General features: G+C 49.6%; 7 protein-coding genes across 7 annotated transcripts; 5 read left to right on the forward strand and 2 right to left on the reverse strand.

Moving 5' to 3' along the window:
• Positions 1-92: 92 nt before the first annotated feature.
• BDV37DRAFT_183214 (putative mitochondrial export translocase Oxa2) lies at positions 93-1,447 on the forward strand. The gene has a single exon (XM_032079520.1). It carries the CDS (start codon positions 281-283, stop codon positions 1,331-1,333), a length of 1,053 nt encoding a protein of 350 aa, XP_031938645.1. The 5' UTR covers positions 93-280; the 3' UTR covers positions 1,334-1,447.
• Positions 1,448-1,940, forward strand: BDV37DRAFT_183215 (uncharacterized protein). The gene has a single exon (XM_032079521.1). It carries the CDS (start codon positions 1,562-1,564, stop codon positions 1,811-1,813), a length of 252 nt encoding a protein of 83 aa, XP_031938646.1. The 5' UTR covers positions 1,448-1,561; the 3' UTR covers positions 1,814-1,940.
• A 647-nt stretch (positions 1,941-2,587) lies between these two features.
• ptcF (type 2C protein phosphatase ptcF) lies at positions 2,588-4,498 on the reverse strand (the record flags this gene model as incomplete). Its single annotated transcript, XM_032087789.1, has 3 exons — positions 2,588-2,699; positions 2,756-3,769; positions 3,828-4,498. The coding sequence occupies 3 exons, from the start codon at positions 4,496-4,498 to the stop codon at positions 2,588-2,590; spliced, it is 1,797 nt and encodes a 598-aa protein (XP_031938647.1).
• Positions 4,499-4,608: 110 nt separating this feature from the next.
• BDV37DRAFT_255249 (transcriptional repressor TCF25 family protein) lies at positions 4,609-7,250 on the forward strand. Its single transcript, XM_032082707.1, has one exon. The coding sequence runs from the start codon at positions 4,878-4,880 to the stop codon at positions 7,095-7,097; it is 2,220 nt and encodes a 739-aa protein (XP_031938648.1). The 5' UTR covers positions 4,609-4,877; the 3' UTR covers positions 7,098-7,250.
• Positions 7,251-7,713: 463 nt separating this feature from the next.
• BDV37DRAFT_183246 (PQ-loop repeat-containing protein) lies at positions 7,714-9,121 on the forward strand. Its single transcript, XM_032079522.1, has 5 exons — positions 7,714-7,976; positions 8,062-8,654; positions 8,709-8,758; positions 8,815-8,873; positions 8,937-9,121. Exons 1-5 carry the CDS (start codon positions 7,857-7,859, stop codon positions 9,081-9,083), a joined length of 969 nt encoding a protein of 322 aa, XP_031938649.1. The 5' UTR covers positions 7,714-7,856; the 3' UTR covers positions 9,084-9,121.
• Positions 9,122-9,730: 609 nt separating this feature from the next.
• rpp1 (ribosomal protein P1) lies at positions 9,731-10,358 on the reverse strand (the record flags this gene model as incomplete). The annotated part of the gene is made up of 4 exons (XM_032087790.1): positions 9,731-9,777; positions 9,839-9,971; positions 10,051-10,128; positions 10,290-10,358. 4 exons carry the CDS (start codon positions 10,356-10,358, stop codon positions 9,731-9,733), a joined length of 327 nt encoding a protein of 108 aa, XP_031938650.1.
• A 73-nt stretch (positions 10,359-10,431) lies between these two features.
• Positions 10,432-12,777, forward strand: BDV37DRAFT_255259 (uncharacterized protein). The gene is given in 9 exon segments (XM_032082708.1): positions 10,432-10,998; positions 11,082-11,163; positions 11,231-11,255; positions 11,312-11,590; positions 11,644-11,810; positions 11,856-12,069; positions 12,123-12,308; positions 12,365-12,553; positions 12,564-12,777. 8 exon segments carry the CDS (start codon positions 10,779-10,781, stop codon positions 12,521-12,523), a joined length of 1,332 nt encoding a protein of 443 aa, XP_031938651.1. The 5' UTR covers positions 10,432-10,778; the 3' UTR covers positions 12,524-12,553; positions 12,564-12,777.
• Positions 12,778-12,801: the final 24 nt, after the last annotated feature.

Below are 12,801 nucleotides of genomic sequence, written 5' to 3' on the forward strand. Positions count from 1 at the left end.
TTCACTATCGATAAGCCGACTCGGAGTCCGTGCCGATCAGAAACCGTTCGGTATGGTATTGTATCGTATGACCTTATTCGATATTCATGTGACATATAATCACATGATTTGTTCTTTTGTTTTTCTGGTGTGTATCCGGAGATATCTCTAACAACGCAATTGCCTTTACTACTGTACTTTATAGATATATATTCTCTTCTTTGCTTCCTCTTCTCCGCATCTTGTGCTATCGCCCATATCGGACGCTAATAAAGCAACCAGCAAGCCATTGGCCGGCAAGATGAGGCCTTTCCATCGCTCACTCCGCGCGCCGCGGAAGACGACTTTGCAGCAAACCCGGCATTTCCACCCAACAAGACCGTCGCCTTTTGTTAACGAACTATTAGACGCTTCGTCCACATTCATACAGGGCGTTCATTCAATCAGTGGTCTGTCATGGGCAGTATCCATTCCATTGACCGCATTGATCGTTCGATCAACCGTCGCAATGCCTCTACAGATATATACCAAGATCCAAGCGCGCAAGGAGCGGGATCTGGTTCCACTTCTCTCTTCCTGGAAGAAGTACTACAAGGATGATATATTGAGAAACAAGTTCAAAGTCGACGACGTTAATGACATTCAAAACCTTTCGACCGCTACTCCTATGCTGGCGCAACGTATGAAATCGAAACATGCGGACTTGAGAAAGCGATGGAACATCCCAAAGTTCTGGAAGCCACTTAACTTTCTCCAAATTCCCATTTGGATATCAGTCATGGAGGCTCTCCGAGCCATGTCTGGAAATGACAAGGGTCTTATTCCGTATCTTCTGTCCCTCGTCGAGCCTACCTCTTCATCAGGAGCCCCTCGTCTCCATCTAGAGGTCGAGCCCTCCCTAGCGACGGAAGGCGCGCTTTGGTTTCCGGATCTACTAGCAGGCGACACAACGGGTATTCTGCCAGCGGCATTGACCATGTCTATCCTGCTCAACATCAGCGCCGGCTGGAAAGCCAAGAAGTTCTCGCAGATGGCCGATTTGCCGAAGATAGAGCTCTATAGGGCTTTGACCGTGCGCGGAATCAGGGCTTTCATTCAGGTTCTGGCGCTGAATGTCGGTCTTTCGTCTTACTACTATGAAATGCCCGCGGCGCTTCTGCTCTACTGGGTCACCAGTACGAACATTGCCACGCTGCAAACCGTTTTCCTAGACAAGTGCATGTTCAGGAAGGAACCACTAAAGCCCTGGAAGCAGATGCATATCGGGTACACTGCAAACAAAGCGTGCGCTCCGGAGGACTCAATTTACAGAGCTACCATGACGGACGCAAAGGGCTTCAAGGGACTCCACTAGGGGTGATTACTGGATGATTCAAGAGAGATGCATCTGTCAGTATGGAGCTTGCCAAATGGGCCGATAATAGCTGCGGGCCAACAATAAGAAAGGCCTGCTTTCGCTCCGCTAGGACTCACATGCTATATGGGGTCCAGACTAACCCCTCCATGATGTTCGAGAAGACATCTATGCCGCCAAACCAGAGTCACGCGAGTCAGACACGAGGGCGGTCATGTCCGCATCCAAATGTCCCGTCGAAGTCAATACGCCTGTGCGCAAAGTGAGACACACCCCGCAGTGGCTTCATCTTCTACTTGCTCAAAACTTCGGCCAGTGGCTCGCTCAAAGGACTATCAGCAGGTCTATCCTTACCTGCACTGGTTGGCACGTGAAAGAAGGATACGAACAGTCGACTTGGGCGTGAACCAGGCGATTTACCTACCTTCTTTCTTCTATTCATGTATATATCATACCGTCTGTATATATAAGCTCATTTAATATCTCAAAATTTGAACATAATCAACATAAAATCCAGTCAACAAAATACGCAAATCCTGCAAATTTCCGTCCATACTACTGTGACCCCCGAACCTCGTATGCAACTAGAAAGACGCCCGTTCCTAATAAGCTAGATCCCCTCTATCTCTACCAATTATAAAATTCAAGTCTCAAAATGGGCAGAATAATGCAGCATATTTTCACGGGTAGTAACTCTAGCTAACTCCAAGATTTCAGAGGCTTTCCCTTGTGATATGCTGACCTTTCAGAATATACAACATCTGATGGCCGGGACAACCATGGAAAACGTTCAAGGATACTGTCAGGCTAAGGGGTACGTTTGTCGCTTGCTAGTTTGGTCTGATTTTCTCTGGTCTTGGTGTGGCACTTACTGTGCTATGGTGCTGTTCGGTTACTTTAGATATATAGAGTAGGTTCATGCGCTCATAGAGTGGTGTTTGTGAGGTAAACGGCACATCTATTCTACCGTTATATGTAGATACAGTACACTGAAGAGATGATATATCATTCTAAAGAGATGTGCCATTCTAGCTGATATTCACATAGTAGATCACCACCCAAAACCAAAAAAAACGCCAGATCTTACGATCATCTAGCATGCACATACTAAGTGCTCGGGGACATGAAAATAAAAGAAGAAATGAAAAGAGTACGAAATGGATCATATGTATATGGGACCCGTACGATAAAGAAAAGCAAGTATGTGGTAAGGTCTTACGGCATTGATGTCAGTTCTAGTATCTCCGGGATGGTCTAGAGCTTGGCTCTAGGGTTTTCTTCGGATGCGCTGGCTTCCTTGTTGATTTCGACGGTGCGGGTGTCGGGGCTTTCGCCGAAGAAGATAACCTCTACTGTAACATCGTCGCTGTATTTCATGTTAGTTTGTTTCTGGTGTTGGGTGGGAGTGGGACTGCAACGTACCGGTAGCGACGGGAGTATGGGCTAGGGAGGGTCAGCAGTGCGCAGACCATGTCCTTGTCCTTGCCGCCCATGGCGTTACGCACGAGGTGGGTGGCGGCGTTGTTGTCTTCGACTGTGAATCGGTCGGCGACGCCTGAGATATCATACTGCTGTTGGCGGATGGGACGGCGCTGGCCTTCGGTTCCCGCTTCTTGTGATGTCTCAACAGGAAGCTGTTTGCTTTCGAAACCGAGCCAGCTCTTCAGCCACGTCTTGTTGCCGCCCACATTTCCAGCCTGCTGTTGCTCGATCCACTGGCCGACAAGTCCGACGACTTCCTCGTTGCTCAGCATCTCCCAGAGACCGTCAGTAGCCATGACGAGGAAGTCTCCCCGGCTAGGTTCGACCTTGGTGGTAGTGATGACAGGCTCAGCGGTGACATAGGGTGGTGTCTTCAGCAGAGGGTGGGGTGTTCTTCCGAAGAACTGCCGCTTGATTTTGTCTTGAGTCTCTTTGCTCCACTTGTAGAACGCATCCCCAAAAGATCGGCTAGGCTCCAGTTGGCCTAGGATTCTTCCATTCCGTACAACGTTAGGTTCTCCAGGGTGTTCGGCCCGTAAACGCTGCATTTCGGAAGGAGTCCCGCCGGTCTGGTCTTCCGACAGCGCGGTTGCAGACCACTTGCCGTTCGGGCCACGGCGACCAAGGACGGCCCTAGAATCACCCGCACAAGCAACTTTCAAATCCTTTGACTGGGAGTCATAGAAGGCAAGAAGAGCGCAAGAGCCGGACAGAGCGGGAGCAAGTGTTTCGGCTGCAACCCTCCGCGAGTTAGATTTGAGTACCTTTTCGACACTGTTGTGTACGATATCATTATCCAATCGGGTAAATCCTTGCTTAATAGCTGCGTCGATAGCGGCAGGGGTAGGTGTGAGTAGCGAAGGATCAGAAGCCGCAGCCTTGTAAGTGGTGTTCAATTCCCGAGCCACGTAGGAGATGAGAACATTTCGCAACTTAGCGGAAGTCGTCCAGCCACTTGTAACCCAGTCAGTTCTATACAGATTTATCAGCGAATAAAAGTGGATACACGTACGAATGCCCGTCGAACACGCCCCAGAACATCCAGTCGCTGTTGGCTTCGCCCTCTTTCGCTGTAGCTACTGTGGACGGCACCTCTACAATCTTTTCGGCATGATCGTCTTCAATTGGCGAGTTACTAGGCACTTGCACCACGTCATAGCGGATAACACCCTTGCCTCGATGAACCAAGTACGATTCTTCATTCTTCCTCAGCTTCTGCGTAGCTTGCTCTGGCGTCAACATTTCTAGGAGTCGGCGATCAGAGTCGTCCGTCTGTTTACGAAGCGGTTCTTCTCCGTTGATAGTAGCGGTATAAAACTGATCATTATCCACCAGAAGCGCACGGCGGGTTGGCTCCGAGGGGTCCTCAGCGTAAGCCGTGGTGGAAGTAGATATGGTCCGGTTCAAGCCCGCTACTGCTGCCGACTGAGAACTGCTGCCCTGATAAGCGTACCAGGCCCCGGATGCAACGACCGTCGATATCACGGCAAGCGAAAAGTTGCGGAGATGCATCGATGAGTGTAGGGTCGCGGGAATGATAGGAGGATGTTTCCCGGCGGAGGACGGTCGGAGAGCTAGAGAGTGGCTGCTAGTGAACGACACAGCACGCGGTTTCCTACCAGCAACTCTCCATACCGGTACACGACGCGCGCTACGGAAAGCGTGAAGAGCTGCACGTCGCATCGAGTAGGTGAGTAAATAATGTAGTATAGAGAGTTGTAGGGTCCAGCAGCGCTGGAGGGAGACAGTATGATGACACAAGCTATTTACTAGTCTAATGGCGGAGACCTTTCGGGGTTTAGTCGGACCCAGGCATCCAGGCATGCAAGGGTGACGGTTTATCATGTGATATCGTATCGTTTTGTCTTCGTATTGTAACCTCGAAACGATGTCCCGCGCTAATCCCAAATCGACTGTGTCGTCATTCCCCGCGGTTGTAAATGAACAAAAAGCGCTTTTTTTATTACTTATACATCACAAAACCAACTCACCAATTCCCCGCGCGGGCCTCGACGATCACACTACACTTGGCTGATTTAGACAACCTTACGGTCAGCCCTGAATGTCCTCCCGCGCACTTCGCAAGCTGCAAAAGCTGCGCGAGCAAGAGTTACAGCAAGCATCATTACAAGCAGAAGAAAATGATGACTCAAGCGAAGATGAGCCCGTATCCCAACCTTCAAAGCCGAAGTTGAACGCCTTTGATTTACTGAATGCCGCCGATGAAGAAGATGATGAAGAAGAGCAAGAGTCCGACAACGATGCTCACGAGCCGGTGACGCAGCCAACGGAAGATATACCTGTCCCAGCGAAATCGGCAGATTCCAAGAAAAAGAAGAAGAGGAAAAACAAGAAGAAGAAGGCTTCTTCGAAAGCCACCGATGAAGCAACAGCGAATACCAAGGCAGATGATGAAGAGTTAGACGAGATTGATCGAGCACTGAGGGAGCTAGCCGTCGACAATAACCGTTCCGCACAAGGCGATGCCACGACGGCTGCAACGGGCAATAATCGCGACGCCTCGTTTCCAAAGACTCCGGCGGAGCTTCTCGCCATCGATCCGAAGTCTCTCAATGCAACGAATGAAATGCGAAAGTTGTTTGGTAATGTTGTGTTGGAAAACTTTGATCAAGAGGATGCTGGCGCAGGCCGCAGAAGAGACAGGAACCGGGAAACGATTGACCTCGGTCGCGCATTGACTGGCAAATATAGTCCTGCGAGTAGAGGTCAGAGTTTAGCTGGCGTCACGCTGCGGCGCAACGTCCTGATGCAGGGCAAGGATGAATGGCCTCGCACCCCTAGTGGTGGCCTCGGGATGGAGCTGGTAGAGAAATCATCAACTGGTCCTACGGTCTATCGGATTATTCACAACGCTTCCTATAAGGACGTGCAGATGCAGTTCGATATGTGTGTGGAGTCAATGGACCCTCAGAGAATGATTCACCTACTACAATATAATCCGTACCATATTTCGACTCTGCTCCAAGTCTCCGAAATAGCCAAGCACCAAAGTGACCACGCTGTTTCCGCTGATCTCCTTGAACGCGCGCTTTTCAACATTGGGCGGTCGGCTCACTCATCGTTTGGTACCAGTCTCAAGGAAGGTCAAGCAAGGCTGGATTTTGCGCATATGGCGAACCGGGAGTTGTGGCTCGTCGGCTGGAGATACATTGCCAACTTGGGAATGAAAGGAACCTGGAGGACAGCCTATGAGTGGGCTAAGATGTTACTTGGCCTTAATGACAGTGATCCATACTGTATCAGACTTCTGATCGATCACCTGGCCCTTAGGGGCCGAGAGTACTCCCATTTTATCGAACTTTGTACACAAACCCGGTTGAGAGAGGAATGGGCTTCTCTGCCAAATATCCAATGCTCACTTGCATTGGCATACCTCCGGTTGAACAAGCCTAAGGAATGTAGAGAGCAGCTTCGTCTCGCCATGGCTCGCTATCCATGGGTGTTTTGCAAGCTAGCGCAGGAGCTTGATATCCAGCCCATGCCTAAGCAGATCTGGGGCAAGATGCCTCCGACTGACGCTCATGAATTGCTCACTGAACTCTACATTGTCCGTGCCAAGGATCTCTGGAACACACCCGAGGCAGTCTCGTTGATCGTGGAAGTTGCAGATACCTTGGCAGAAGAGGAAGAACCAGTTGAGCCTCCTGAGATCACACTCGATATTGCCCGCCATGTGGTGCTTTCAGACATCCCTAAAGTCACAACGCATCTACCCACACGCTTTGTCTCTGGGCGGATATCAGCGTCCGATCCGCTCCCTCCCTATGACTCAGAGGCCTTCCGCCAACAGTCGGATCCCACCCCATCGTATTTGTCTCGAGTGCCAGAGGCTGGTCGCCCACAGTGGCTGCGGGACCTTCTGGATCAAATGAACAATGGCGCTATTCGTTTCCCTGGGTTCCAGGGTGGAGAAGTGCATGACGAAAACGGACCGAGTGGTGAGGGTGAAGACGAGATTAATCCCGCACGTCCACACCCTAGCGCTGATCAGCAGCCACAGCTTGAGCAGTGGCTCCTGGCAGATGGCCTTCACAGTCTGGAAGCATTTTTACGCCAGTATGGTGTCGATCGCGGTAACTGGGGGGAGGTCGTCGACTACTCTCCCTTGACTGAGTATGTAGATGCCTTGGACGCCCTCCAGCCGGAGACTCGACAGCGGTTACTCCACGGTCCGATTCGGGACTCTACGGGTGAGATGGCGATCGATTTGTTGGAGGATGAACTTCAGCTACTAGAATATGATGAAGATGAGGATGTGTGATTGCATCACCCTCATTGCGTGTATAGTGACAAAATGATATACCATGATTACATCGCTAATCACCTATAGCTCTTGGATTCGAACGAACAACAGAATTGTAGTTATTATAATGTAGAAAATACAGAGAGGAAAGTCGTATGTTTTGGGTGTACTTGGTACCGTGTCTTCGTTTTGTTGTATTGTATTGTGGGGTATACTACGTATGTATGGGATTATATATACAGAACTGGGGTAGCTTTTAGGGCAAAACGTCATAACAGGGCCTGGTATTGTCCAAGCTTCCATTTTCGGTTACACGCATCCGTTAAATTTAGAATCGGACCAAAAAAAGAAAAGAAAAGAAAAGAAAAAACGTTCCTTTACTTTTGCTTGTTTTGTTTTTCTAAAGAAAATAAACATCATCGGCCTTAATACTCGACTGGGCTCAATCAAGCGGGTGAAAAGATGCTACCTCTCAATGATCGCAGCTTAGTAAAACCTGCTCTGAGAGGCAGCGGAACAACCCGTAACTATAATAAAATCTTAATCCGAACCTGACATTTGCATCTGCCATGCGTAGGACTGTGCATATCTTGATCGATGAGAAGACTATTGGGAAAAATTCAATCATCAGATTGGACTTTGCCACTGCACTATATTAGTGACTCATGTGCTATCACGTTACATCCGAGCGCTTCGCGAGATAGCTAACTTTTTTCCTTATCTCTCCTCACGGATCGCCAGCAGATTCAACCATTGTTCACTCACTCAGGAAAGAAAATGTCGACTCTGTGGTCACAGGTCAGCATGGCCACGGCAGAACCCGTACCGTTAACCACCCGTGAAGCTGCCTCCGGGCTCTTGGGATCTATTTCTTTGACCTGCTGGATCTTCGTTCTGGTATGTGTTTATCTGCTACGTTGCTCGACCGCGCTGCGATTCGCAGGGCCCTGCGAAGACAACCAACTAAACTACCTTTTGCCAGGTACCTCAACTTATCGAGAATTATCGCAATGGCAATGCGGAGGCCATCTCTCTTGTCTTTCTCGCCGTTTGGTTCGTTGGTGACGTAACCAACCTAATCGGAGGCCTTTGGGCCGGGCTGGTTCCCGTAATTGTGGCTATCGCAGTTTATTTCTGTATTGCGGATGGTGTGCTTATCGGGCAATGCCTCTACTACAAGGTGCGGAATTCGCGTCTTCAGGCCTTCCATCGTCGACGTTCTTCCGTCGAAACACCTGATCCGACCACCCCGTTGCTGGGCCGGCGCTTTAGCGATAGCCTTCAAGAAGGCCCGGCTTCGCGCCGTCGGTCATGGGCGTCACAACACCGTGATGGCCATGCTACTGGACCCGACGATACACTAGCAAAAATTGTCGAGGAGAACGAGGCCGGTCGTAGTGCATGGGTGAAGAACTTCAGCAGCGTTCTGGCCATCTGCGTGATCGGAATGGGTGGATGGACGATCGCATGGCAATCTGGTGTTTGGCAGCCGGCACCTCAGGATGATGCCGGGGGTACCGAGATAGCCGTTGGAGCCCAGGTGGTTGGGTATTTCAGCGCAATCTGCTACCTGGGGTGAGTTTTATAATGTAACCGAGTGGAATGGTTTTCAGGACTGACAAATCTTAGTGCACGTCTTCCGCAGATCTATAAAAACTGGAAGGACAAATCTTGCGAGGGTATATATTTTCCTAACCACGAGGCACCGCAGATACACTGCTAACTGGTTTTACAGGACTCTCGCTTTTATTCTTTATTCTCTCCCTCTTGGGGAATTTGACTTATGGCGCTGGTGTAGGTTTTCATTTCCAGATCGATTATTTTGGTGCCATTTGAGGCTGACAATGTACAATTTAGATCCTTTGTCACTCAACGGAGAAGAACTACATTGTTACAAATATACCTTGGCTGCTCGGATCGCTTGGCACGATGGTCGAGGATATCACGATTTTTATACAATTTCGTCTCTATGCGGTTGCGGACTCTACAGCCGCAGGGCCATGACTGTCAAGGACCAGGGTACAGTCACGCTAATAGTTTAGCGCGTTGATCGACTTTACGGGGACGCGGCGTCGTTCCGTTAGTGATCACACTTATCAAAAGTTGTGTCGAGTTTTTTTATTTTAACATCAAACAAAGTTGCGGGGCTCATGTGGCATGGCGTTTGTACTATATTTATATCATGCATGACTTTGTGTTTTTTTTTTTTTACTTTAGAGCAATGGGAGTGGGCGGGAATTATGAATAGCTTTATACAGACAATGCAAACAGAAACCTTTTGTTCATGGTCGCATGACAGACATGGCATGAGATCTGGGCACCTAAGCTCGAAACTAGCTAAACTGGGAACATTTTATATAGAAACGAGGACGGCCAACATGATCTCGCCCCCGACCCATAGGTGTGCCACGACTGAAGTCTGATGGCCGGAATCATAGCGTCATCCGTTCCAGTACCTGTCATCGAACCCATCATACAAGCAAAGCGCCCAGTCCCACCGGATGTCTTTGTCCGTTGATCCCTTTTGAATTTCCCTTTTTGATCATCGTGCGGTCGCGTAGTATGGGGTACAAGAAATGCGAGGGCGAAAAGGAGATATGGAAGAAATGAGGTGAAAAAGGAAATTAGGAAAGCCGAACGGGTGAAGACGCTTAGTCGAAAAGACCGAAGCCCATGTCCTCGTCGGACTCCTCCTTCTCTGTGTGCAAAAGTCAGCACTCCGTGCACCTTCGCAGACTCTTCATGGATCGAAGCGTTACCTTCTTCCTTCTCCTCGGCAGCAGCCTCGGCGGGGGCAGCAGCGCCACCAGCAGCAGCAGCGCCGGCGGGAGCGGCAGCACCAGCGGAGCCGACGTTAGTCAGGAGCTCCTTGATGTCCTTGCCCTCAAGAGCCTGTAAAATCGGAGTGTAAGTTGCTGAATCCTGACTTTGCGTCTTTCTATCTGTCGCTCGAAAAGTGCCGGATATTTACCTTGGCGAAGATGGAAGTCCAGATGGGCTCAACTTCCTGAACCTTGGCGGCGGTCAGGAGAGTCTGGAGCTTGTCGGCCTGTGGTGAGTAAGAGACACGATCAGCCTATATTCCCAATGCAAAAATTTTCATCTCCCAGTCTTCAAGATTTCCCGCAGCTTTCCACCTCTTTGCGACAACCTCATGTTGTTCTATCGATTTCCCACAATGCCAACTCAAAATCCAAGGATAATACGTACGGTGACCTCGACGCCATCATCGGCGAGGATGAGGGCCGCGTAGGAGCAAGCGAGCTCGGCAGTAGACATGGTGGTCGATGGGGTCGTTGACTGGACTGGAGTCTCGAGAGGGATGGGTATAGGAAAGAGAGAAGAAGACGGGAGACTTTTAACTCGGCCTATCTTTGAGAGTCCGGTAGAGGCCCAGAGCGGAACTGGTACTGTGTGCACCTAGGGCTCGCTTAGGGCCTTGTTCTGGCTTAGCGCCAACGCCCCTCCCGTGACTTTTCACTAATCCCGAATAGGCAATCCATGCCATCATCGTCTGAGTGCATCTGATCCGCATGATGCAGTTTAGTCTCTAGATCGAAATATCTCCGTATATCTCTCGCGTTTTATTATTTCCGAAATACAGGTACCACTCCGTTCTATACCTCACCGATCTAGCACTTGATATTTCTCTCCCACCCACACCACCTCGTACACTCTACATTGTCCCGCTCCGGCGTCATGGATTCCCCCGCCGTCCCCGCTCCGTTGGATCCGCAAGAACAGCCAATTCTCGACCGTCTGCTGCGCACCCGCGACGCTCTCCTGCTTATCAAGCAGGACAAGTCCTCTTACATCAAGTCTCGCGACGTGCTTCCGCTATACGAGGAGGTGATTTCAGAGGTGGAAAAGCTCAATGCCGTTCGGAAGGGGAAAGACCGCCGGCTGCCACATAACCGACGTTAGCACTGAGTGGGCCTTGCGTTAAGTGTAAGTTGTATGAGAACAGGCTTGCTGACTGTTGCCACTTCCCCGAGGTTCTAGTTGACTATGTACTGGATGATTGCTTTCAATTGATCTCGTTGCTGTTCTTGACAGTTGGTCGGAACAATGAGGCACCTGCAGTGTACGTGCCTCCTGATAACATGTTGTTGATCCGATCTGATAGAGACTGACGGTCGATTGCGCTGAAGGTATTCCTTGGCAACTACAGTTCAGGTAATTGGAGACAAAATACATTCTTCCGTTTCTTCCGCTTTCTAACGGACAAATAGCGACTTCTTGATCACCTGCAAGAGGCTGGCTTCTACAGTTCTAAAGACCTCAGCTCCATCACAAAGACTCTCGCTCATGTTGACGAAACCATCGACCGCTGTCGCAATGCATACTCCCCCGCTTTATTGACACTTCTAGAGAGCCGACTGGAGAAGTGCCGGCTTTTATTAGACAAGTTACAGGGTGATCTTGCGCAGCTGAGCCCCGAACTTGTGTCTACTCATGAGACACTTGTGTCAATCCTGCGGTCAACCTCTGCCGTCAACACTCGTTCAAAGGTGTGCACCTTTTTGTCCTACACATCCGCTGATTCTAACCAAGTGTATGTTAGTTCTCCGCGTCGGAGGTGAATGGGCTACGGGATCAATTGAAGAAGATCCAGGATTCTTTGAAAGACGGCAATTTTGTTGGCGCTGATGGGCAACCTCTCCCTGGACAGGAGAATGTGAAAGGCTTACTAGAACGATGCTGGCAGTGGACGGAGATTGTTCTGCAACGGTACGTCTCTCCAAATCCTATTATTTCTCTGCTAATCCCCGACAGGGAGGGAAAGATTGATGAGCGGTTCCAAGACCAGTACGAGCGGTTGGTTGACATTCGCAACCAACTTGATCGGCTGTCTGTAACACAAGCGTGGTCTCTCCGCGAGACCGATCTGTTCGGCTTTCAACGAAAACTCGATCGTATTGATGAGGCACGTGTGAATGGAAACTTTGTCGATACGGAAGGACAACTGGCGGATATTCATGCGCAACGGGTAAGGGTCCAGCACATCTCAACAATCACAAGTGTGCTAACTTGAACATGTAGACCCTTCTGTACTTGATCAGGAGGAGCTATGGATACATCTATGCGCTTCTAATCTCGTCAGAACCGGTATCTGAGGCATTGTTACCGGTGTATAACCAGCTCCAAACGCTGAAGCGCTGCCTCCTTGAGGTTAAGGAGTCTGGCGGCGTGGCGAATTCGCGTGAACTTTACCCATATAGTATGAAGGTAAGTCTGGGGTTTGGGACATTCGTGGTGCACGAAACATTGCTAATATGACCCAGCTGAACTCCATTGATAATATGCGAGTAGATGGGAAATTCTACGTGGGCAGCGACATCCCCGAGGGACAGGGCAGTGTGAATTCACTATTAGCGGAATGTTACGATATTGTATGGGAGCTGCGGGCGGCCGTGCAAGAAGATGAGGACCGGAATGCCTAATTTGGTATTCTTTCTTTCTTTCTTTCTTTCTTTCTTTTTTTTTTTTTTAACCATTTCTCATGTATTAATGGCGATCTGGAGGAAATCTTGGGACGAACTTGGTTTGTTCGATCTCGGCGATCGTGAGGCTGTTTGCTCTTCTCGTATTTTAACGGCGTTTTGTCTGGCGCATTGCCAACTGTGTTGTTGCTCCATGTGGTACTAGTAGTAGTTGTCATCAAATCTACTAATGTCAAAACTTATCAAGTGGGTAATACGGTATCATACGTGAAAACTGG

The sequence above is a fragment of the Aspergillus pseudonomiae genome, assembly GCF_009193645.1.
Source record: "Aspergillus pseudonomiae strain CBS 119388 unplaced genomic scaffold BDV37scaffold_65, whole genome shotgun sequence".
Taxonomy (NCBI): Eukaryota; Fungi; Ascomycota; class Eurotiomycetes; order Eurotiales; family Aspergillaceae; genus Aspergillus; species Aspergillus pseudonomiae.